Genomic DNA, 25860 nt, shown 5'->3' on the forward strand with positions numbered 1-25860 from the left:
TTCTTTTGACTTTGTATTGTATTTAAGATTCTTCTTACTTCAAAACAAATTGCATATATATATATATATATATATATATATATATATATATATATATATATATATATATATATATATATATATATATATATATATATATATATATATATATATATATATATATATATATATATATAGAATATATAAGTATTATATTTAAATAAAAAAGATTTTTGTATATTTATTTATTTGTAAAATACCACACATTGTTACATTATAACGTATATACATCAGCTATTTCTTACTAGTTTTGCTTATCTTTATAGCATACTGCTTTTTTAGTAAAAAAAGAAAATAAAAGAATAATGAAAAAAAAAATTTTTTGAGTTATTATGCACCAGTTTTGATTACCGTCTTAAGTTTTATGGTAGTGGTTTGATAACCAGTATGTGGTGCATCTCGCACTTAACGTTTCCATAGTAAAAGCAAGCAAATCAATGCTAACTCTGATGTTCAGTTTAGCAATCCTCACCTGCCCATTTTTAACTTTTAATCAACTTGCATTTTACTAATGACGCTCAGTTTTTGACTGAAGAAAGTTTAATCTTTAAAGTAGTAATGTCAAACAATTGCATGAAACATACAGTTCATGCTAATGAACATGTTTCATGCAATATATAACTGTATGTTTCATAATTAATTATTGAACAACCCAAATATGTATATGTATATGTATATATATATATATATATATATATATATATATATATATATATATATATATATATATATCCAAAGTTTCTCTTCAGCACAAAATGAGTAAATATTCTAATAAATAAGACAATTTTTTTAATTTTCATTAAAATCATTTATTTTATAAATACATGTTTTGACTATATCGTAGCCGTCATCAGTTAAAATATATTAAAATGCTTAAATCAAAATAGTAAAATTAAGTTGAATTAATAGAGACCTTATAATAAAAAATACAATAAAATGCAATTAAGTAATGTAACAAATCTTTTAAAAAGATAAAAGAACTGGTAATGTTAAAAGTAACTAGATTGTCATTTTTACATGGTTCACTTGTTTATTAATAGTGGGTTTTTCCCACTCTAAGTACATGCTTTCTTTGAGTTTTAATATAAATTTGTTGGAGGTTGAATCCGAAATTAAAAGATTAGCATGATTAAAACTATTAAAACAGCTTTCATTTGAATGAATATGTTTATAAATGTTTATAATGTGTGAGTTTTTATCCCTTTTTTGGTGCTCCATTATTCGTGTCTTTAAATGGCGAGTAGTTTTGCCAATATAACAGGATTTACAGCCTGCGCATTCAAATTTATAGACAACGAATGAATTAAAGTCTGTAGGAAAGGGATCTTTTGCGGAAAAACATTTTGAAATCTTAAATGAAGTAAAAACCAATCTTTCGGTGACTGATTTACAATATCTATTACTGGTTGTGTTTAGTCTTTGTTTAGTTAAATCAGATATTTTTCCAATATAAGGAAGTTTAAAATATTGACAATTTTGTAGGTTTTCCAAACATGAGAAATGTCAATATTGGTGTTGTTAATATAAGAGCTGTGGATTTTTTTAATCAACCAAAATGGGTACAAGTTGCGTTGCAAGAGATTGTTAATATTTATAAAATAAATGATTTTAACAAAAATTAAAAAAATTGTCTTATTTATTAGTATATATATATATATATATATATATATATATATATATATATATATATATATATATATATATATATATATATATATATATATATATATATATATATATATATATATATATATATATATATATATATATATATATATATATATATATATTTATATATATATATATATATATATATATATATATATAACAGAGCAATTTACATATTGTTGGTAAATCATAGTTAAATTTTTAAAAGGGTATTACTGGTATTGCATCATTTATATCTAATTTAGATGTTTTAATATATTATCTTTACTTTAAAACTAATAATAAAATGATATTTGATGTGTATTTATCTAAGATCTAAAAGATATTTGCATATTGTTATTCAGATATCGAACAAAACTGCGCTGAGTATTTTTTTCTTTCTTTTCTTTTGTGTCTTTTTGTTTTTAAAATCATCTCATAATACTTTTTGTCTACTTCATATAGTGAAAATAGCTCAGTTTTTAGAGCCATAATTTTTATTAATTGCATTAATTCAGAAGATTTTTGTTTCCTTGTATTTTGTACATATCCAATTTTAACTCATTTAAAGACTTTTAAAATTGCACCTTTGTCGTACACAATTTGTTTTATTCTTGCGTAACTTTAGAAAAAAAGGAGGTTGCTACTTTTTGAAAATCTGTGGGAACCAGTAGTCATGTAGTCATGTTTTTTTATACTTTTATCAGACTGATTGGATTGTATACTTCTAAACTTGTACATGTGTATTGTCGTGCTCTAAATAATACTTGTACACAAGTGATTTTCTGTTTTTTTTATTTGTGTGTTTTCTTCTGATATGGTACACCACTAATGGTGCATTTATTATAAAAATGTGGTTGTTTCTCATCTGACAATTTATAAAAATGTTTTATTATTTGATTTCTTTTTTCATCTAAAAAATAATCACTGCATTTGTGACTTCTTTAACTTATCACAATCTGTTAAAGTAATTTAAATAAATTCAAGTTCAAACAACTCTGATACTAATTTATCATTGCTTAACTGATTTTTGTGAGGCAGATCATTGTAAAAGCTTGAAGATCAGCATACTTTGCGCAGGTGATTGGTTATCTCTCATTGTACAATAATGTGAGGGGTTTTTGTGATAATTGTTTTGTTTTTTTGTCAAAAGCTTTTGATATAACAACTCTTTCAAAAGGTCGGCTCCAACTGAATCTGTATTGTAACATAGCAAGGAGTTCTTGAGAGAAAAATAATTGTAACAATATTATACCTTGTATTACTTTAATGTAATTAGAGTGGTAATAAAGAAATTTTTTTCCTTCTTTTTGTCGAGTTCTTCTCTGTTTAATTCATTGAAGCAAAAAAGCTGTTTTGTTGATTTTATTTTGAATTTTGTTAAAATATAAAAGTAAAAACTTCTGTAAACTCTTCTGCTGTTGTTTTCTGAAAAAACTTATAATGTTTGCAATTACACAGAACATCACATACAAAGATTATGGTTCATTTCTATTTTGTTTCTTTTGACTGAGTTTTTTCTTTTTTTTTTTAAACTTTTGTAGTTCTCTGGATTTTGACATTAATCTACCATTTTAAAAATGATGAAAAAATTATTTTTGTGGTAAAGTTGTGTTTTTGTGTATTCAAAAATATACATTACACAAAAATAGTAGTTAAGAACCATTTTTATCATAAATAAGGCCTTGTTAAGAAGTGTATGCATTTTACATACAAAATGGCGATTTTACTTACATGTTAAGCCATTTACATCATACCAAAAATCTTGTTAATTGTATTTTTTAAATTTTCTTTTGATATAGTCTAAGCGACTTTTATTTAGAAAACATTAAGTCGTAATTAATCGTTATAAAAAATAGTTTCACTGCTATTGTGAAATAGTTAAATTTTTTGATAAAAAATCATACTGTAAAATAATTTTTTGTACTTGAAAATCCCGAAACTGAGTTTAAAAAAATTAAATGCTTTAAGATTAAATTTTTTAACAAATTTAATTTGAAGTTTTAATTTTAAGTTTAAACTGTTCATTTTTAATTTAAAAACTTTAAATATGATTCCAAGATTTTGAAGAAATATAAAAAAATGTAAAAAAAATGTAAAGCTTTTTTGCTTAAGGAATATTATTTATAATATAATTATTATTTCTTATATTTGCAAACTAATAATTCATAAGGGGTCAACCATAAATTCCTTTTGCAATTTTTGACTTTTTTTAATCCCCTCCCCTCTCTGATCAAAACATTGTAACTCTTTAGTAACAAATCCCATACAAGTTGTCATAAAATCAGTAATCCTCCCAACCCCTAGAGGGTGACATATTTATGGACGACTCCTAACATAAAAATATTTAATTCTCTCCATCATAGTGTGTAAAAGCAACAAAAAAAATCTTCTTTTTTTTAATTAAGAAAGGGATAAGTGTTTTTGTTTTAGAGAATTCTTTTCATAAATAGAATTTTTTCTTTCTGAATAATTTAATTTTTATAATTCAATACCATGAAGAGTTCTTTTGATATAAGTTTTTATTTATGAGCATAAATTTGATAGAATCCATCTGAAAATTGAGAATCTTTATTAAAAATATTTCATTAAACACTTAAAAAAATATTGTCAAAAAGCAAGCAAAAGATTATTATGTTATGTATAAGTTTGTCTTGAGAAATAATTAATAAGAAAAAGTAATTTTTTTCAAATACCTAATTTTGATTTCATAAGTAATATTTGTTATAGTTTTTGTTTAAAAGATTTTTGACATGGTTTAATTTACATGGTTTAATTAAATTTACTTACAATGCAATACTTTAAAATATGCTAATGACACAGTTTAACTTTTAATGATTTAAATATGTAAGGTTTGTTGAGTTACCTTTACATGCATTATGCTTTTCTGTAATAAAACAAAATCTTGTAACAAGGCCTGTATTTATATATACATAAATATATGTATATATATATATATATATATATATATATATATATATATATATATATATATATATATATATATATATATGTATATATATATATATATACATATATATATATATATATATATATATATATATATATATATATATATATATATATATATATATATATATATATATATATATATATATATATATATATATATATATATATATATATATATCTGTGTGTGTGTGTGAGTGTGTAAAAACATGATACTAAAATAGCCATCTGCAGGGAGTTCAGTTCATACATTTACTGAGGCAGTAGGTTTTAGCTAGTTCAATTTTCCCAAATGACATTTATTACTGCATATAAAATTTTCCCTTTCTTTTTTTCTTTTTCTGAAAAAAACTATCCTGATTAATGTCATTTTAAACATATTGTTAATGTGTTTATTTTTTTGCTGTTGATTATTTTCTTATATTTTATTTTTTGATAATATTTTTTTTAAATATTTGTTAATAAAATATAAATTAAATTAACATGGCTATAATAAATTTTTTTATTTATTTAGGTTTTTGTAAAAATTCAAATGGTGGTTGTGATCATATTTGTGAATATGACCCAAAGAATGGTGTCCAGTGTTCTTGCTATTTAGGCTTTAAGCTTGATTCTAATCGTCAGTCTTGTATAGGTTAAACAACAGTTATTGATATGTCCAAAATTTGTTATTGTTATTATGACAAATGAGTTAATCATTGCTAAAACCATGACTATCTTAAGTCCATTTTTGTTGTTCTATGAAATGTTCTTTACGTTTTAAATTTATTTTAGTTTTATGAAGACTTTTATGGTTTAATCCAACAGATCAACTGCTGGACCATAAAATTCTTAATTTTTAATGTTTATGGCTCATGGCGGAAAAAAAAATGGACATGTTATTTACTTTAGTTAGAAGCCATAGAAACCAAATAAAATTTAATCAAAAAAAATAAAAATTGAATTTTGCTGATAAGAATGTTATCATGAAAAATATACATTTAGTTGGATAGTATTGTTTAGGATTAGTGATTAGACCTTGAAATTGACACAAGGGAAAATCAGATCTGTGAATTTAATCTTTGGCTTTATGGCATGGTCTACATAATAGAGTTTTAAAAGTGAAAATATTTATATATAAATAACCAAAATATTACCTTTAAAATAACTATACCATAGGAAATTCAAATTTTAAAATTGAAAGGATAGACAGAAACATCAAATTATTGAAAGAGGAGAAGACGTTCTTATTTACATTCCTTTTAACTTATAATTAGTTTTTTTATATTTAAAATTTTATATTTTTATTTCAAAAAAATTTTAAACTTGTTTTTATAATATTCACCCTTTTATCAATTTTACCAATTAGAATTACTGATCACTTAACCAATTAGAATTACTGATCACTCTGCTACAATCATTGAATATATTTTTTCTTACATTGTCATATCATTTTTATTAGTATTGTCCGCAATTATTCTCGTTGCATTCATAATTGATTTTGTTGTGTCCATAATTATTTTTGTCGTGTCCATAATTATTTTTGTCGTGTCCATAATTATTTTCATTGCACCCATAATTATTTTCATAACAAAAATATTTAGGCCTGTATTGGCAAACAAAAGCAATACAAACCACAATAATTCAAATGTTGAAACCGAAGAACAAACAAGAAACAAAACTGCAACCAAAGAAAATATTTCTACAATAGGAAACTGATGAATAGCAATAAATCAAGTCAATCTATTGCAAATGCAACAGGTCTTTTAATCAGGACAATTCAAAACTGGATACGAAAACTTGAACAAGATCAAAATACAATGCTTAAAAAGTGACACATCAAGATAATAAAAGAAAGAGAGAAATTGAATTATTAATAAATGCAAATAATGCTTTAACTACGATTAGCATTTCAAAATTAACGCCCGAAGAACATAAATGCTCCACAACTACAATTAAAAGAGTTAAAGAAATTTAAAACAAAATTAAAACAAATAGGATATACCCGTAAAAGGCTTAAATTAGTTGTTGTTGCAAGAAATTCAGCTCAGGTAATAGAACAAGGTTCATGTTTTGCAATTATGTTTCTTTCTTCAAAATTCTGATCTGGATTATATTGATGAAACCTATTTTAAATATTACTCCCTCCGTTCCGAAATACTGTTCCGATTTCACGTTTTTTTTTGTTCCAAAATACTATTCTGATTTGATTTTATTTCTAATTTTAATGAGAAAAAAATGTCCCCCTCCCCTGGCTTTTTTTTTTCAGTATTTTTTTCTTATTTTTTAGCTAAATAGGTTTTTTGTAGTACATTATTTACTAATTTAGTAAATAATGTACTACAAAAAATGTAAAGCTTGTTAAAAAGTCAAAAGCTGCCAATTTGGTCAACAGTTTGTTTTTACTTTATTCTTTTTTAGAAGCTTGAGTAAACTTTTTGTCACATGTTTTTGATAATCTCCATAGTTATTCATAATTTTCCAGAAGTTTTTTTTTTAATTTTGCATAAGTACCACTCTGATCTTTCTTTTTTTGTTTTGTTTTTTGATTTTCATTAAATTTACATTTAAAAAGTCTCTTGAACTTGTATCCCTTGATAAAAAGGCTTTTCTCATTGCAGTATTCTATTAAGAGTCTGGGTAAAAAACTGTGATTGCTCTCTCTTTTTCACAAAGTGAGGTTCAATACTTTTAAATGTTTAAGAATAATTGATAATTTCTAGCTCTAGTTCAATTGAAATTATTTTTTTGTTGCATCTCTTAAATGTTTTTTGACACTTCATGTATTTTTATTTTTTAATTTTATTTATATGAATTTCATGCTATAATTTGCTATACAATGCTCTTATATCCTAAAATATTGTTGGCTTAGCATAGGAACAGCCACAAATAGTCATAAAGACTAATCCAAAGTAGCGTTTGTTATTGACCCACATTTTTGCGTATTATTCAAGCGCAAGTTGGAGGTGACTGGATTTGAACTTGTATCACACAACAGTTTGGGTTTTAACAATTCCATTGATGCTCTAACCAACTGAGCTATCCAACCACAAAGTAGGAGTTCTTTTTTCAATCACTTTTTTCACCTGCTATGATATGACTATCAAGAAACATGGTTTCTTTTTTTGATATGGAAAGCTATATATAAATATTTAGTTTTTGCTTTTTTGTCACAAAGAAAACAGAAACTAAAAATTGCTACAATGTTGCTTCTCATTTATACTTTTTTATTCTTTTTAAATAATGGTGTGATAAGGGGGGTCAGAAATATAGCACTATGTTTGTAGAACTTCATAAATTTATATCCCTTGATATCAAAAACTAACATCTTACTTTCTGTAATAGCTTCAAATGTTCCACAGAAAATCCGATATTCATTATATGTCAGATACACTTCTTTGTCATTGTTTAAACTCTTTTAATGGGTCAGAGTCTGTATTTGGTTGTTTACTGAATCTTGTACATCTGACAAAAAAATTAGCTTTGAGCAAATTTTAGGAGGACATTAAATTTTCTAAATAAAAATAAAAATAAGTCTTGCTTGAGTATACATGGAATTAGGATAGTTTTGCATTATTTTATATTTGGTTTCATACATGGTTTTTTTTATATGCCCAAGGAATATTTCAAACCAAAAAAGTCATTTTTACTAAAAATGGACTAAAGATAGTTTTGTTTTGCAGTGCCCAAACAATAATTTTTGTGCAATAATTTTTGTGCAGATATTAATGAGTGTTCTTCACGGCCTTGTCCTGAACATTGTACTAATGAATATGGATCTTTTAAATGTGGTTGTAATCAAGGATTTCAATTACAAGATGATCAACGTACATGTGTTGGTATTTAAATTAAATTTTTTTTTTTATATTTCTATAATTTTTGTTGTTATAAACATCTGTGAAAAGAATAAAAATATATTTAATTTGCATAAAGCAAATAGCAATGATGTAAATAAATAACAAAACAAAGATACGAAAAATATTTTTAATAAAATTAAGCCATTTATTATTGAAATAATGATGTTGAATGTTAAATGTTTAGAAATTTCTTTAGCTAGCCTGGAAAGTTAATTTACAGAAATTCAGATAAACAAACAAAACAAAAATTATTTTATCTATTTTTAATTTATTTTTAGCTTCAATTAAATTTTTATTAATCTCAAAATAAATTTTAAACTAAATTGCTTTTGATTTTTTAAATAAAAAAAACAACACCAAAATTTGTTATTTAGTTTTCACATTATATGTGTCAAAAAGTCTTAGATTGTCTTAAAAGTTTAGAGTTTTAAATAGTTTATGTTGAACATTTATTTGAATTTAACCTTGTTCAATTTTAAAAGCCTTTTTGAGTTTTCTACTTTTTTTAAATTGCGTTAAAAATTTACTTTTTAACTTGTCCATGACATTTTTATCCTTGCAGTTTTTTTTTTCCTTTTATTGAATATTTATTTTTGGATTTAAATCATTAACTCAACAAAAACCAGAAGTTTTTGTTAAAAATAGGAAACGGTTGGTTATCAAATCATCATATTAAAATTGCCATGATTTTTTTGTTTATTTACCTGTTCTTTGTTTCTTTGTTCTCTTTCTTTGTTTGAAAAAACTCAAGGTTTTTCATTTTTGTTTGGTATTACCTGTTATGTATATAAAAACATTAATGAAATATTGTTATCTAAGTAAGATGTTTTTATTTTTTTTTAAAGTTTAAACTGTACTTTTACAATATATTAAATAAAACGCGAAAAATTAAATTTTATTTAAAATGTATTCACCCTGCGTTAAAAATGTATTCACCCTGCGAAAATCAGGTTTTCATTCTGCAATGTTTATGCAAAAAACTAATTTTTCAAATGTCTGTTGTTCTCACGCCTTTTTACTCAAAATTTTAGGGCGATTATTATTTTATTAGGTTTTAAAATCTAATATTATATTATTTTTTTAGTTAAAACATGAAAGTATAAAACAGATGGAAGTTCATCAAGCCACAAATAACAAAGCAATTTCAAGTTGTCTCCGGAGTATGCTTGTAACCAACAATAAAAAAAAAAAGAGTTTCACTGGATAAAAAATAACAAAAATTCACTGAAATGATTTTTACTAAAACATTAAAAAAAGAATTATTCTAAGGATACATACATAGTTTTACCAATAATGTAACTGTAATTACTAAAATTCAGTAATCAAATAGAATCACTTTTATTTTAAAAGCATATTTTAGTTTAAGCTTGTTTTCTTACTTTGAATCATAACACGGCATTAGATTAAAAAAACAATTATAAAAAAATCAAAAAAATTATTTCCTAAACTACTAAAGTTTCATTAGTTGAAAATCATAATTACATTCATGCTAGTAATAGTCCACTCATTTCATATAAAGTTTAAGAAAAAGTTGTTGTTTAGCATTTTGTTGTTGCCATTTTTAGTTTGGTTTTATTGAGTATTATTAGTGAACCATCAAAATACTATATTTTAAACTACTTTAAATGCACCTATTTGTGACAACAAATAAAGACTAGGCGTTTAAGTTTTATTATTCTTTTACAAAACTAAAGGTTTCAAGCATAGTCTCAAAGCATGTGGTTGAACTTCCATCTGTTTTATACTTTCATGGTTAAAACCATTTATTTACATGTTTACGGTTTTTTTTAATATTATTTAAGATCAAAAAGTCTATCAAGTTTAGTCTTGATATAGTTATGTTAAACAAACTTGGAAAAGAAATATGTTAATTAAAAAACATTAAACTTTTTTTAAATTTGATAGAAAAGTTTTTCGTTAATTCATTCAAAATATGTCAGAAATGCCACAGTGTTACACATAGCTAACTCAAATAAGTCATAATGCCTAATATAACTGTTATTCATTCTCATATGCATGTTTTAAACAGGTGTAAACTGTCTGCTCATTTTTTTAAACTCTTTGCTATTTACAAAATCTTCATAAACTAAATTTGTATTTCAAAACAACGTTCTTTCTATGATCTAAAAATCCCATAAAAATGTAATAAATAAACTATTTTTGTTTTTTAAAAAACAATTTCAAAACACAAATAAAACTTTCTATATACTTGCTATATATAAAAAACTTTAATTCATAAATTTGCTAAATACTTAAATGAAGTTTAATTTTTACATTCTTTAAAGTATAATTGCTCTTATAAAACAATGCTTTTATTATCAATTAATTATTAATTTTTTTGTAACAGAATGCAACAAATCCTCATTGATTTCAGGTAGGCACTCTTGTTTCAACCTGAATTCCTTCAAATTTCACAGGCTGTATAATATATATATATATATATATATATATATATATATATATATATATATATATATATATATATATATTATATATATATATATATATATTTGTATTTAATATTTACAAATTTAAACATTAATGTCCTTTTATTTTGGTTTTAAACGTTCATATTACATTCCCATTTATATTTGAGTATGTTTATTAGCCAATCCAATAATTTTTTTTTTGAGAATCACTTTTTATGTGAAGCAGCTAATGAATGATGTAAAGGTCATATTATATAAAAAAAAAAATTTTATTTAGATTTTTTCTTGCTAGAAGTATTTTCGCCAATTTGAAGTTGCGCTTTTTGTGATTTTTACTAAAGTTAGACAAACTTCTAAACATTAGTGCAATTACATTCTGATGTCAAATCCAGTTAATTTTTTCAAAGATATTTTCTGAATGTGTTTTTTGTATCAAAAAAAAAAAAATTTGTTTTTTAATTTAAGAAATATATAGTACCTATCTTCCACTGATAACGATTGATAAATTAATGCTTAGGTTGTTGTAAAGTGATTTTTTGTTGACCTATGAGAACATTATAGTCACGTGACAAACTTTATTATTTTCACCACATTTTAGTATGTTTTTTTAAAATATACTGTTATTGAAGACTTGGATCAAAAAAATCCATATCTAAAATGGCTACCTTAAAAAGTTGGGTAAAGGATTTTGGATCTTTTGTTGTAGATTAATCTAGATCAAAAATCTCAATATATATACATATATTTTTTATAAGGTTTATAGTTTACAGTATCTGATCAAAACTCAAATTACTGGAACCATTTAAAGTGTTTTGAATTATTGACTCATAGCCAATAGTGAGGGTGTAGTTACCGTAGTTAGCTCCTCATATCCACTTTTCTTCATGTTTAATGGTTTTTTACAAGAACTCTTTGGGGTAGCTTTTTAAATTTATCTTCGCTCATCACACGCTCATCACATACTCTACATTATCTTGAATAAATTGTTCTGAATAAACAGCAAAACTTAATTTTTTATTGCAAAATATTTTTGTTAAAGCAAGAAATACGTTTCTTGTTTTAAGAAAAAAATATCTTCAATTTATTCCTAAAAACAAGAAATTCATTTTCAATCTATAAAGAATAAATATATCTTTTGTTTTAAGAAACATATTTCCTACCTAGCAACTTATATCCTATCAAACAACTTATTATTTAAAACAAGAAATATTTTTTGTCTTGAGAAATAAGTTTCTTAAACTATGGTCTTGTGATTTCGCTGTTCTGATGTTAACAACTGATGAGTTCTGATGAGTTTTTAACAAAGATTTTACAAGCTTTGAAACTATCCAAAAGTATCCAAAAAATTTGAGGCAGTCTCATCCATAGGCATTTTTTCAAAATATGACCTAGAATATCAAAAGTTAGCCAGGAGTCTAGTGAAAAATACAACCCAAGACTTAGCGGCTGACCTTTATCAACAAAAACTGCTTTCAGAAGAATTTCAGCTTTAAATCTAAATTTTTTTACATCTTTTTGGAACTCGCTTTCGCTTTCGGCTTGAATAAAAAACTTTTACTATTTCTATGTAGTGACCTCTGTCAGTCAGTCTGTCAGTCTCTGTGACCTCAGTATCTCTCTGTGATCTGTCAGAAAATGCTATCACTAGCAACATGGTTAACAGATCCAAACACCTCATAAGCTTTGCTATAATTTTAATACCACATCTGCAGCAGGTTAATTTTTTAGTAAAGTTTTTTGCAAGTAAAGTTTCAAATGACACCGCCTGAAAAATTATTACATAATTTTGACAAAATAAAATCAAAGTGCTATTTCTATTGATTTTATCTCTGTTATATTTCTACTGATTTTAAGAAAAGTCTGTCAGTTGAAAGAAAAATTGGTTGAGATTTTTTTCAACTGAGAAATACAGATAGGCTGAGAGAAATACAGATAGGCATTCTACTTATTATTTATAATACTTATTTATTTTTATTGACTATTTTATTACCCAGAGTAATCCTGCCTAATTTTTGGAAAATGGAATTTGAATTTCATGTAGCAAAATGTCTTTGCCAAAAACCTGGCGTGGGAAATAGCTCTATTTTTGTTAATTTTTACCTAATGGTCCAATTTTTTTTCACAAGTTCACAATAATCACTGCACTTCTCAAAAGTATGAATGTAAATAACTTTAAAATTTAATTAGAAACTTATGTGTTTTATTTTTGCATAAAGGTATTTTAAAGGGGTATAATTTTATCTTTGCCTTGCAATTTTAACCTTTTATGGTTTATCAGATTTCTGCAAGTTTTGGGTGCCAATAGTTGCTTCTCCAACCAGGTGCCCTTAACATTCTATCAATTAAATTGCAACAGCACCATTTCATCATTTGCATCAACACCATCCCATCTCTAATTCAGAGATTTAAATGTTTAATTTCCAGCTTAACAGTTTTATTTACAACTATGATTATATGAAGCTCTTCGACATGATGGCGGAAGGTTAACAAGAATAATGGTTGGCCATAAAACATAGCCAGCATTGCACAAACCTGTTTTAAATAGTCAGTGCTTGAAGTTGAAGTGGAACTGTCTGAGATCAAAAGATTCTAACAAATTTTGAATTGCAGTATATAGATTGTGTTTTAAAATTATGTTTTTTTAATTTCATAACAAATTTGTGCATTTTTAAAATACTACCAGTAAACAAGTATACTACTAATAAAAATTGGCTCAATCGGTATAGATAAAGTCTTCTTTCCATTCTTTGTAATGGTGTAAGTATATAATTCACAGTTTGTAAATTTCTATTTGCATCGGTCGTTTAAAAATGCCCTTAAAAATTAAAAAAATGTAAAAAAGTTAAACTTTAAAAGAGTGTCATGAGTAATAAGTAGTTATCTATAGCGAGTTTATCTGCTGCAAGTACACATAGTTATATTTATTTAAATACAAATTTAAAAAATTTCATTAAAAAAACAAAACCTTGAGAAAATTTTGAAACACTCCATTTATTAAAATTTGTTGTTGGGGGTAAAAATGGGGTGGGCTAATATTATATCGCTCTTATTGTATTTAGATATAGACGAGTGTGCATCTAAAGTAAATCCGTGTGAACAACAATGCATCAACCAAGTTGGTTCTTTTAATTGCACTTGTTTCAGTGGTTATTCATACAAAAACAAAGTTTGTGAAGGTATTTTATTTAACAAAACTTATATATATAAATTATTAGTCAAACCACATTTATTAATTTAAAATTAGTTTCTCCTCATTTTTTTTAAACCAAAAATAAATATTACTTGTCAACATTGATCAGTAAAAACTTTAAAATACAAATCTTTCAAAATAGTTTCAAATATATATCTATTTTTTCTTCATTATTCAAAACTTTCAAATGCATTTTTTAAAATGATTTAAGAAACAATTTTTCTATCAGTATTTAACATCGTGTGACAATAAATGGACTTTTGAGACACATGATAGATATTTTATTTGTGTGTAGATTTCTTGCATGAAGCCCAACAATGAATGAATCACATTTGTGTGTGTATATTTAATAGAATCCATCACAGTTTTATATTATTATATTACTTCAACACATGTTTTACTATTTACAGTTGAAACTTAAATTGTCACTAAATGTTCTAGAGATTTTTGCAATGAAAATATAGCACAGTAATTACAACACACAATAATACTTTTAGAAGCATGCAACACACAAGAATAATTCTATCTGAAATGATTTAGAAGTATGCAAACACACAATAATACTTTTAGAAGCATGCAACACACACTAATAATTTTATCTGAAATGATCATCATCATGATCATTTCATGATCATCATCATGATCATTTCATGATCATCATCATGATCATTTCATGATCATCATCATGATCATTTCATGATCATCATCATGATCATTTCATGATCATCATCATGATCATTTCATGATCATCATCATGATCATTTCATGATCATCATCATGATCATTTCATGATCATCATCATGATCATTTCATGATCATCATCATGATCATTTCATGATCATCATCATGATCATTTCATGATCATCATCATGATCATTTCATGATCATCATCATGATCATTTCATGATCATCATCATGATCATTTCATGATCATCATCATGATCATTTCATGATCATCATCATGATCATTTCATGATCATCATCATGATCATTTCATGATCATCATCATGATCATTTCATGATCATCATCATGATCATTTCATGATCATCATCATGATCATTTCATGATCATCATCATGATCATTTCATGATCATTTCATGATCATGAAATGATCATTTCATGATCATCATCATGATCATTTCATGATCATCATCATGATCATGAAATGATCATCATCATGATCATGAAATGATCATCATCATGATCATGAAATGATCATCATCATGATCATGAAATGATCATCATCATGATCATGAAATGATCATCATCATGATCATGAAATGATCATCATCATGATCATGAAATGATCATCATCATGATCATGAAATGATCATCATCATGATCATCATCATGATCATCATCATGATCATCATCATGATCATCATCATGATCATCATCATGATCATCATCACGATCATCATGATCATCATCACGATCATGAAATGATCATCATCACGATCATGAAATGATCATCATCATGATCATGAAATGATCATCATCATGATCATGAAATGATCATCATCATGATCATGAAATGATCATCATCATGATCATCATCATGATCATCATCATGATCATCATCATGATCATCATCATGATCATCATCATGATCATCATCACGATCATCATGATCATCATCACGATCATGAAATGATCATCATCACGATCATGAAATGATCATCATCACGATCATGAAATGATCATCATCATGATCATGAAATGATCATCATCATGATCATGAAATGATCATCATCATGATCATCATCATGATCATCATCATGATCATCATCATGATCATCATCATGATCATCATCATGATCATCATCACGATCATCATGATCATCATCACGATCATCATGATCATCATCACGATCATGAAATGATCATCATCACGATCATGAAATGATCATCATCACGATCATGAAATGATCATCATCACGATCATGAAATGATCATCATCATGATCATGAAATGATCATCATCACGATCATGAAATGATCATCATCACGATCATGAAATGATCATCATCACGATCATGAAATGATCATCATCACGATCATGAAATGATCATCATCACGATCATGAAATGATCATCATCACGATCATGAAATGATCATCATCACGATCATGAAATGATCATCATCACGATCATGAAATGATCTTCATCACGATCATGAAATGATCATCATCACGAAATGATCATCATCATCATGAAATGATCATAGAATGATTATCATTATGGTCATGATCTTATTGTTAAAAATCTGATCATAAAAATTTTTGTTTTTGGCTTTTTTTTAATAAAATGAGTTTTAGAATTAAGTTAAATGTTTTAGATATCAATGAATGCGAAATAAATAACGGGGGGTGTGCTGAGAAATGTATTAATACAATTGGAAGTTTCATTTGCAGTTGCAATTTGGATGGTCACAAAATGTTAAAAGACAACACCTCATGTGAAGGTTTGAGTTTAAAATTAAAAAAATTTTTAATTTGGTTTTTCCTGTATATTTATTTATTTGTAAAAATGAGAATTTATTTCATAATAATTTAGTTCTTTTATCATGTTTATGTTTTTGTTTTGTTTACTCTGTATACTAATGAAGTAATTTTATTATCTAGATATTAACGAATGCGCTGATGGCTCATCAAAGTGTGACCATTTCTGCAAAAATACAGATGGAAGTTTTGAGTGTAGCTGTCAACCTGGTTTTTATTTGGATCATGATGGAAAAAAATGTGTGGATGTCAATGAATGTCATGTAGGAACACCAGGCTGTCTAGGAAACTGTATAAATACCAAAGGAAGGTATGTTTTGAACTATTTTTTTAAATTTACTTCAAATTTACTTAAACTTAAGGAAAATGAATTATTATAATTTATTTTAATTGTATTTTATTACCCAATAATTTCCTGGTTATATATATATATATATATATATATATATATATATATATATATATATATATATATATATATATGTATATATATATATATATATATATATATATGTATATATATATGTATATATATATATATATATATATATATATATATATATATATATATATATATATATATATATATATATATATATATATATATATATATATATATATATATATATATATATATATATATATATATATATATGGCCTTAGAATCAGGGTCAGCATTTGGTAAACTCGACATAACTGTTGACGTAGAAGTGTTTGAGAATGGTTAAAAATGGCCAAACCTTTGTATCTTATTTTTTTATTGACTCATACCAATCTCTATAAGAATGAGGTCGGCATATTATTGCCGACCTCAATCGTATAGAACCTTGTTTTTAATTATCTTTATAATGAAAGATTATTAAAAATGATAAATTGTATAAACGAATCATGCACTAACTTTATTTACTTTCATAAATTAACAGCATTTTTCGTAAGGAGACATTCATAAAGTACCTACAAAGTGAAACCACCGATTTAAGCCTCCTCCTCCCCCACCTTGTACGCACCTGTATGGCAATTCCATGCTGTTGTGTTTAGATATTGGAGAAGATTTTACAAGAATTAAGTATTGATAATGGTTTTGAATAACTTTTTTAAATAAATATTAATTGAATCGAACATATTGTATTGCAAAACGCTGTCATAACTAATGGGGATTACTTTGCATTCGACTTACCCTGCCTATAGGTATTTTATGTTCAGAACAATAAAATTAGGCAAAATAAAAATGACATGTATTATTTTAAAATTCTCTGAAACTATTAATGCCAAACATTGTAAATGGAGTTATTCCTAAAGCATAAATATTAAAATAATATAAGTTTTTGACATTATTAAATGTTTGACCAATTTTTACCTTCTGTAGGAATATTAACAATTTCAAATCCGCCAATCATTTTGCTAAACTCAGACATGCATATAGTTGATTGGTTCTTAGCTGAAAAAGCAATTGAGACAAATTATATAAATAGAATATTTTTGGTAAAGATTGGAAACATGTTGCAAAAGTTGACTAAAGTTCCTGTTTTTTACTGAATCTGAACCTTTTTACTGGGATAGGGAATAATCTGAAAAAAAGAATAAAACAAGATAAATTATACAAGGCTTTAACATCACTGACAGTATAATGATCTTGTAAAAAGGAATGCAATATGTCACCTATCTGAATTTTCTCTGGCTTTACAACAGATACGAAGTCATTAAGATAACATATTGTTGCCCTATTAGGCATGATCAATGTCCATGCCATCCACTTAACTTTCCCACTAATACCATTGACTATGCCATTACTTTGCAACCGTGAACGATTGCAAAATAATGTCAGGACAATCTACCAAGATTGCATTCTGTACAAATGATGGAAAGGGCTGACAGTACAAATCGATTTTTTGTATTGGGATGAGGCACCATTAGTAAAAATAGTTAGGTGCTTTCCACTCAGATCCAGAACATCAAGTACAGCATTTGTGTAGCAAACAGCCACTTTATTATGGTTAAGGTTGTTACTCACAATAGCAAAACTTTGGGATTGGTCTTTCATCCAAACAACCACTGTATAAATTATCAACATTTTGTTGGATTGCAAACAAAACTTTCAGGATGTATTGGTTGACTAAATATAGTGGTGATTGAGTTGATGTATAGCACACATTTTCTGGAATTTTTAATTTTAGCTTTAAAAAAATGGTCTTTTGGAAGCAAATTTTGAAAATTTCACAGACACACCAGCATTGTCATTCTTGAGTATTACAAATGCATCTTTCAGTTTTAATAGCAAATGACGAGTTTATCTTTTCTCCTGAGTGACTTTACTGATAGTAACATTGATGCCAGATGTCTGACAGGAAATATCATCATGTTTATAAAATTAATGAATTAGTAAAGTGAGACAAATTTTCCATTCTATAAGTGTACTACTTGGTCGATCATTATCAACTACTCGCAAACCAATCCATTTGTCCACTTCTACAAACATAACCCGCCAACAGACTTCATCTATTGGTATACTCTTCATAACTTTGTTTACCGCCTTACCATAAGACTGCGGTATAAAAAATGCTTGTCGATCTGTGGATGTACCTTCTGCCTCTCTCCTCTTTTTTTTTGCTTATCTATCCCTTATATATATCCTTTATTATATATACAATATCATAATCATAAATATATTGATGTTAATTACAAAATTTCACATGAGAAATATGCAAAATCACATTGTAAACATAGTTAGACCTGCTCTTGCAGCCAATCTTCAACCATTGTCACATCGTCATAATGTTGCTCCTCTTCCTCTTCTCTACAAATACTATAATGGGCGCTGCTCTAAAGAGCTAATGTCTCTTATGCCATCAACTAAAATTAATTCTTGTGGTACTCGTCATTTAAGTCTCATCCTTTTACTGTGATTGTTAATATAATTTTTATAATGTGATTTTAAAGTTTTATAATATGATTTTACTGTTTTACTTTTTTCTAACTGCTCCAAAAATTCTTTTTAGTCTAGTTTCTCGGACATCAGTTCTTTGGAATTCGCTCCCCTTGTCTTGTTTTTATGGTTCATATAATTTGCAATCTTTTAAGTCATCTGTTAATCATTATGTTGCTTTATAAACTTCATCTTTTCTCTTCCAGTAACTTTCAACTCTAATAGTGTTTTTTTTATAAATTATTAAAAATAAGTAATTTTATAATCAATATTGGTTTTCCTAATTGTTGTTTTTAGTTCATGATTTAAAAAAGTTTTTCATAAATCATTATAATTTTTCATAAGTTGATGTTTTTAAAAATTAAAATGTTTTTTAGCTACATTTGTAAATGCGCAGAAGGTTATAGATCAATTAACAATGAGACAAGTTGCGAAGATGTGAATGAGTGTGAAATTTTAAACGGAGGTTGTTCACATCGGTGTGAAAATACAAAAGGAAGTTACATTTGTAAATGTCGAGAAGGCTATACAGCAAGAGATCATAGGTATGATTGCACAAACATTTTATTTTTGTTTAAACAATTTTTTTTCTGCTGTTTTAGATTCATTTTGTTTTACTGATTCTTCTATTATTAATATAAAATATATATAATAACAAAGTATTTATAATAATAACAAAATATGAAGTTAAAATAATTTTTTATGAATGAATTTTTGTTAAATGTTGAATGTTAAAAAAATGAATTTTTGTTAAATATTCATTTAGTTCCTTCACTTGTAATGACAAGAATGAATGTGAGGACAATCCTTGTGAAGGTACTTGCACAAATTATATCGGAACATTTGAATGTGGGTGTGAAACTGGTTTTCAACTTGTAGCTCAAGTAAAGTGTCAAGATATTGATGAATGCATGTCTACAGAGTTAAATAAGTGTGAACACACTTGTGTCAACATTCCTGGCAGGTTATAAGAAATCTGTTTGTTTTTGGAAAAAAAATTTAAAATATACATGTTGTTTATTATGTAGAACATTAGCTATGATAATTTTAATTTTTAAATGTCAACAATATTTTCAGCTAAGTACATTTCATAATGACATTATGAATTTGTTTTTTAAGTATTTATCAATGGTTCATAAATACTTTAACATCAGAAGTAATTAGGACAAATAAAAATTTGTTTTTTAATTCATTTTGATTGCAAGAACTTGATTTTTTTTATTAATATTCTTATTATAACTTATTTTTTTTGTAAGTGGGCTATGTATGTGTGTTAGTAACCATAATGTGTGTTACTTTTGAAACATTAGTTGTATTATTTAAACCAGAAACTCTTACAATTATGTTCTCGTTTTTAGTTATTTTTGCACATGTCGTGATGATTATGTCTTGCACTCAGATAAAATGTCTTGCAAAAAATCTGTTACTAGCATAGGTATAAAAACATCTTATTCAAAAGTATTATATTTTTATGTAAAGGTAGAGTGACTTTTTTTAATTTTATAATTTTTGCACAAAAAGTCTAAAAAATAATTGAACCATCTTTGAAAATTATTTTAATTTTTATTTAAAGAAACTTTTTTTTAAACAAAAATAATTTTAGGTTGTCAAAGAACTGCTATAAATATAAAAGAGATTTCTTCAAGTAGATGGGATAATGTCTTAGATGGGTGGGGATGGCAGGTGTCATTAAGTATTGATTTTACTCACTTCACTACACCAAGATTTAATTGTATGGGAATACTTGTGAGTGAAGAGTTCATACTTATCACTGGTCACTGTTTGCGTTTTAGTGATGATATAAGAATTCCTCCTCAAAACATTCTTGTTTCATTGGGCAGTTATATGTTTGGTTTTTATGATAATGAAAACAACATTCATGCAAGCGAAATAATTTATCATCCAACATTAGACTTGGCTTTAATTCGGTTGTTAGAGAAACCAACAATATCCAATCAGATTCAACCTATTTGTTTACCTCAAACAGTACATGATGTTGATATATCTCAAGATAAAGAGATTATAGTTGTAACTTGGTTACCAGATCATGTGTAAGTAAACAAATTTATTTGAACAGTTAAATAATATATAACAATGTTACATTATGTTATTATATATGTATATATATATATATATATATATATATATATATATATATATATATATATATATATATATATATATATATATATGTATATGTAAATTATGTTAGTGTATATTACAAATAGAGTGCTCAATGTTCTTAAAGAACAGAGCAATAATTAATTAGTAAAAAACACTTATCTAACTTTTATCTTCGACTTGAAGTTTCATCAGGAAGAGTTCATCAGGAAGAGTCTTCTTGATGAACTCTTCCTGATGATCCAGCAATGGTGAAACTTCAAGTCGAAGATAAAAGTTAGATAAGTGTTTTTTACTAATTAATTGTATATATATATATATATATATATATATATATATTATATATATATATATATATATATATATATATATATATATATATATATATATATATATATTTATATACATATATAACAACAATATATAATAATATTGGATGTAGAGCCTGTCAAAGCAACTTTTAGGTTTATGGAAAAGTTCATAATATCATTATTTGAAAAAGTTTTCAATATATTGAGACATTTATATGTTTGCGAGAACTTTTTTTGTAATGTTTTCACTACTTTGTTACTAAGTAATATAGAGATCTGTGATTTGTGGCTTTTTTCTAAAGCCTTCTTTTTCTCACTTCCCACAGGCAGTTATAAAATTTTTTAAATGCCTGCCTGAATCCAGGATAGCATAAGAGGCTTGACTTTGGAAAGAGAGCCAAAAGCATCAGCTCAAGGACCATTTTGAAGAAAATCACAAAAGGAATTTTAGTCAGTCAAAAAAAAATCTGGTCAATTTGATCAGAAATAACTTTAAAAAGAGTTAAAAAAAGAAGATCATTAAAAAACAAAGATAAAGATAATTGAGTCAAGTGGTGTCAAAAGCACATAAAACAATATTCAGAAGATTCAAACTTGGTTTCACAAAAAAGGAGGTATGAGGTTATACACAAATTTGATAAATAGTTTATTTATCAAATTTGTGTATAACCTCCTACCTATGCACAGTTATGATTAAACCATAGAATTTGTATGAGTGAGACAAGCTTTATTTACTTGAAAATTAGAGTTAGTTATAGTCTTCAACTTATCAAGTTAAAATTAGGTAAGTGAGAAATGATTTAAATCACTAAACATAGGTACCTGTGGTGTAGTGGTTAGAGCACTCTCTTAAGAAGCATGAGATCCAGAGTTGAATGCAAGCTTTGTGCATATTTAGAGTCATTGGTAAGGAAAGAAGCATAAACTTCTTAAAATACTTATCTACGGTATAACTTAATTCTCATCTTCATTGAGCACCTAAAAGTAAATAAATCTTAACAGCAAAGCAAACAATTGCAATGCCAAAAAATAATTAATAAATATTACAATAATCAAAGATTAATATTGTAGTATTGTAATAAATTATATTAGAATGTATTATGGTACTGGTGGAAGATATTGTCCAAAAGCACTGAGTATTACACAAGTTGAGATAAGAATTCCTGATTTATTACTTGTACTTTTGCAGATACTCTTCTTTGCAAGAATCTTAAAATTACTTGATTTTATGAAGATAACTAAATTAATAAAAATATGTTACCTAATAAAGATTAGCACCTTCTTGGGTTCTGGCAACAATTTCTTTAAAGCCTAAAATTCAGGTTCCATTTGTAATTGTTGGTGATCTTGCAAGAATTTCTTTTAACTTATCAGCAAAACAAAGAATGTGAATTATATACTATAAGAATAAGAATTATATACTAGTTTAATATATACTAGTTTTGTGGAATATAAACTTTAGTACTTGTTATCTCAAAAGCTATACATTTTTTTGAAACCCGTAGAACAATTCTAGTTCTATAACAATTATGTGTGTGTGTGTATATATATACTTATGTATACATGTATACATGTATATATATATATATATATATATATGTATATATATATATATATATATATATATATATTTTTATATATTCATATATATATATATATATATATATATATATATATATATATATATATATATATGTATATAAATATGTATATAAATATATATATTTATATATATATATATATTTATATATACTAATTTAAAACATCAGATAATACGAATTCCCTCAATAATATATATATATAACTATACTATATACTACAAATATACACTACATATATATATATGTATATATATATATATATATTGTTTGTAGTTTGGATTTTCTAATATTAATGTTGTCTACTTATTTTTCTTTTGCAATATTCTCAAAATTTTAATACATTTGTAGAAGTTTACGCCATGTTGTTGCTAAAATTGTGAAACATGAGTGTTGTGAACAAGATTTAAAAATTAACCAAGACAATCTAGTTAATCAATCTTTATGTATACAGTTTAACAAAACAGAGGTAATTTCTTAATCAAACGTTTAATTACATAAGTAAAAACTCTATTAAATGGAATTTCAGGTATTATGGTTTTCTTTAGTTTCATCTTCCGATGAGTGGCTCGCCGATCCTGGGGATATCACGTGAAGTCAGTAATCAAACTGATCAAAAATGGTTGCTAACAGGAATTCTTATACGTGGTTCTTATCATCCAGACGTTGAATTAGTTTCGACAAAATCTTGTGTCGGCTATTATAAAGCAGTAATCTTTGTTGATTGGATACGTAACATAACCCTCAACTAAAGATAATTTTTAGTTATATGCGCTCACAGCTCTTAGATAAAGTGATTTTTTTCCTTCAACCATATAGAGTTGGATCAATATCTTATAGCAAATAAATTTTATAAGTCTATGCTAAGAAATAATGATATGAAGAAAGTATGAGAAAATAAATTTGATTTATTTTTTGCATAGACCTATGAAATTTTTTTTTTAAATATATGAAATTATATTTTTTTAACAATTTTGTAGCACCTTTTAGTATGTATGTATGTATATATATATATATATATATATATATATATATATATATATATATATATATATATATATATATATATATATATATATATATATAAAATATATTTATTTAATATATATTTTAATATGTATTTTTTTTACTTTTATTGCATAGAAACTTTAGTGAAACTTCTACTCAATTGTTTTTAGCAACTTAGACTCAATTTGCACAAACAAACCAATTTTCGTAGCATCTATTAGTATAGTTTTCGTAGCATCTATTAGCAAGTATTAGTAACCATGACATTGTTAAACAATAAAACAAACAAAGTTAAAAATTCAAAAGTATCCATTCATTAAATTTGATTTGATTGAAAGCAGAATAATCTTAATTGGATCACTCTGCAACCTGCGTAGCTAAACAATACCTTTGAAATATTCAGTACTACACTTTGTTTTATATATAAAGACTCATCATCATTTTTGATGAGTCTTTATATATAAACCACAGTAAAAATGAAAAAAAAAATTTTAAATGATTCTCTACTTATATATATTTAAAATAGCTTATTTTCCTAATATATGTTAAAAAAGAGTTTAACGCTTAAAAAAAAAAAGTTGGAACAAATCCTGCTTAATTATAAGAGCTTTCCAGCCTAATTGATTTCAATTCCTAGCACTCAGCGAAACTTAAAGCAACGTTTTTGTAAACGAAATAAGAAACAAGTGGAAGCATGTAAATTGACGAAAGCTGTCTTTGCTTAACGGTTAACTTTTTAACCCAAACAAGTTAACCGTTGTTAATAGATCGCTGTTCATGGTTATCATGGATCCTGATAATGTTAACCTAGCTTACCCAAGAGCGCCACTTATATGAGGTGATAGATAACACATCAAGATACCCTGTAATGCAAATTTTGAAATCTTATAGTTTGTTTAAATAACTTAATTCGTGCGTCAATAAAAACACCCCTGGTTAAGAAACACTTTTTATAATTTGAGAAAAATTGCTGCAAATGTAGTCTATAGCCAGACCAAATTCTGGATAAAATTTCCGATAGAATGGTTCACTGGTAAAGAATTATGGTTTATATGTTATAGTTAAACTTATGTGTTTTAGTTAAATTTTGTTAGTTTTTTACTATTATACCTTCAAATGTTTCCGACTATTGTGGTGTTTGCATGAAGTATTTGAAGAGCAATAAAATTATTTCCTTGTGAGAAAGATACTTCAAAATAATTACATAGTAGAATAAAGGATCATCTGCCTTTTGAAAATTTTGACTGAAACTAAATAATCGTCAGAATTAAGCGGTTTTTTAATAGTA

At 25.7% G+C, this 25860-nt stretch overlaps 1 protein-coding gene and 1 pseudogene across 2 annotated transcripts in view; one reads left to right on the forward strand and one right to left on the reverse strand.

Moving 5' to 3' along the window:
• The window catches only part of LOC105847033 (fibropellin-1), a 67179-nt gene extending 42736 nt beyond the window's left edge, over nt 1-24443 (forward strand). The window contains exons 8-18 of one of the 2 annotated variants that reach the window (XM_065814002.1): nt 5171-5290; nt 8358-8474; nt 13981-14097; nt 16449-16574; nt 16735-16921; nt 19912-20079; nt 20301-20498; nt 20893-20969; nt 21138-21585; nt 23916-24033; nt 24113-24443. In XM_065814002.1, the coding sequence (XP_065670074.1) occupies nt 5171-5290; nt 8358-8474; nt 13981-14097; nt 16449-16574; nt 16735-16921; nt 19912-20079; nt 20301-20498; nt 20893-20969; nt 21138-21585; nt 23916-24033; nt 24113-24316 (1880 nt within the window). In that variant the 3' untranslated portion in view covers nt 24317-24443. The remainder of the gene's footprint in view (nt 1-5170; nt 5291-8357; nt 8475-13980; nt 14098-16448; nt 16575-16734; nt 16922-19911; nt 20080-20300; nt 20499-20892; nt 20970-21137; nt 21586-23915; nt 24034-24112) is intronic. The other variant, XM_065814003.1, reaches the window with a different exon arrangement.
• Nucleotides 15192-15380, reverse strand: LOC136089165 (small nucleolar RNA U3; annotated as a pseudogene).
• Nucleotides 24444-25860: the final 1417 nt, after the last annotated feature.

Source organism: Hydra vulgaris, chromosome 12 (assembly GCF_038396675.1).
Source record: "Hydra vulgaris chromosome 12, alternate assembly HydraT2T_AEP".
In the NCBI taxonomy this organism is placed as follows: Eukaryota; Metazoa; Cnidaria; class Hydrozoa; order Anthoathecata; family Hydridae; genus Hydra; species Hydra vulgaris.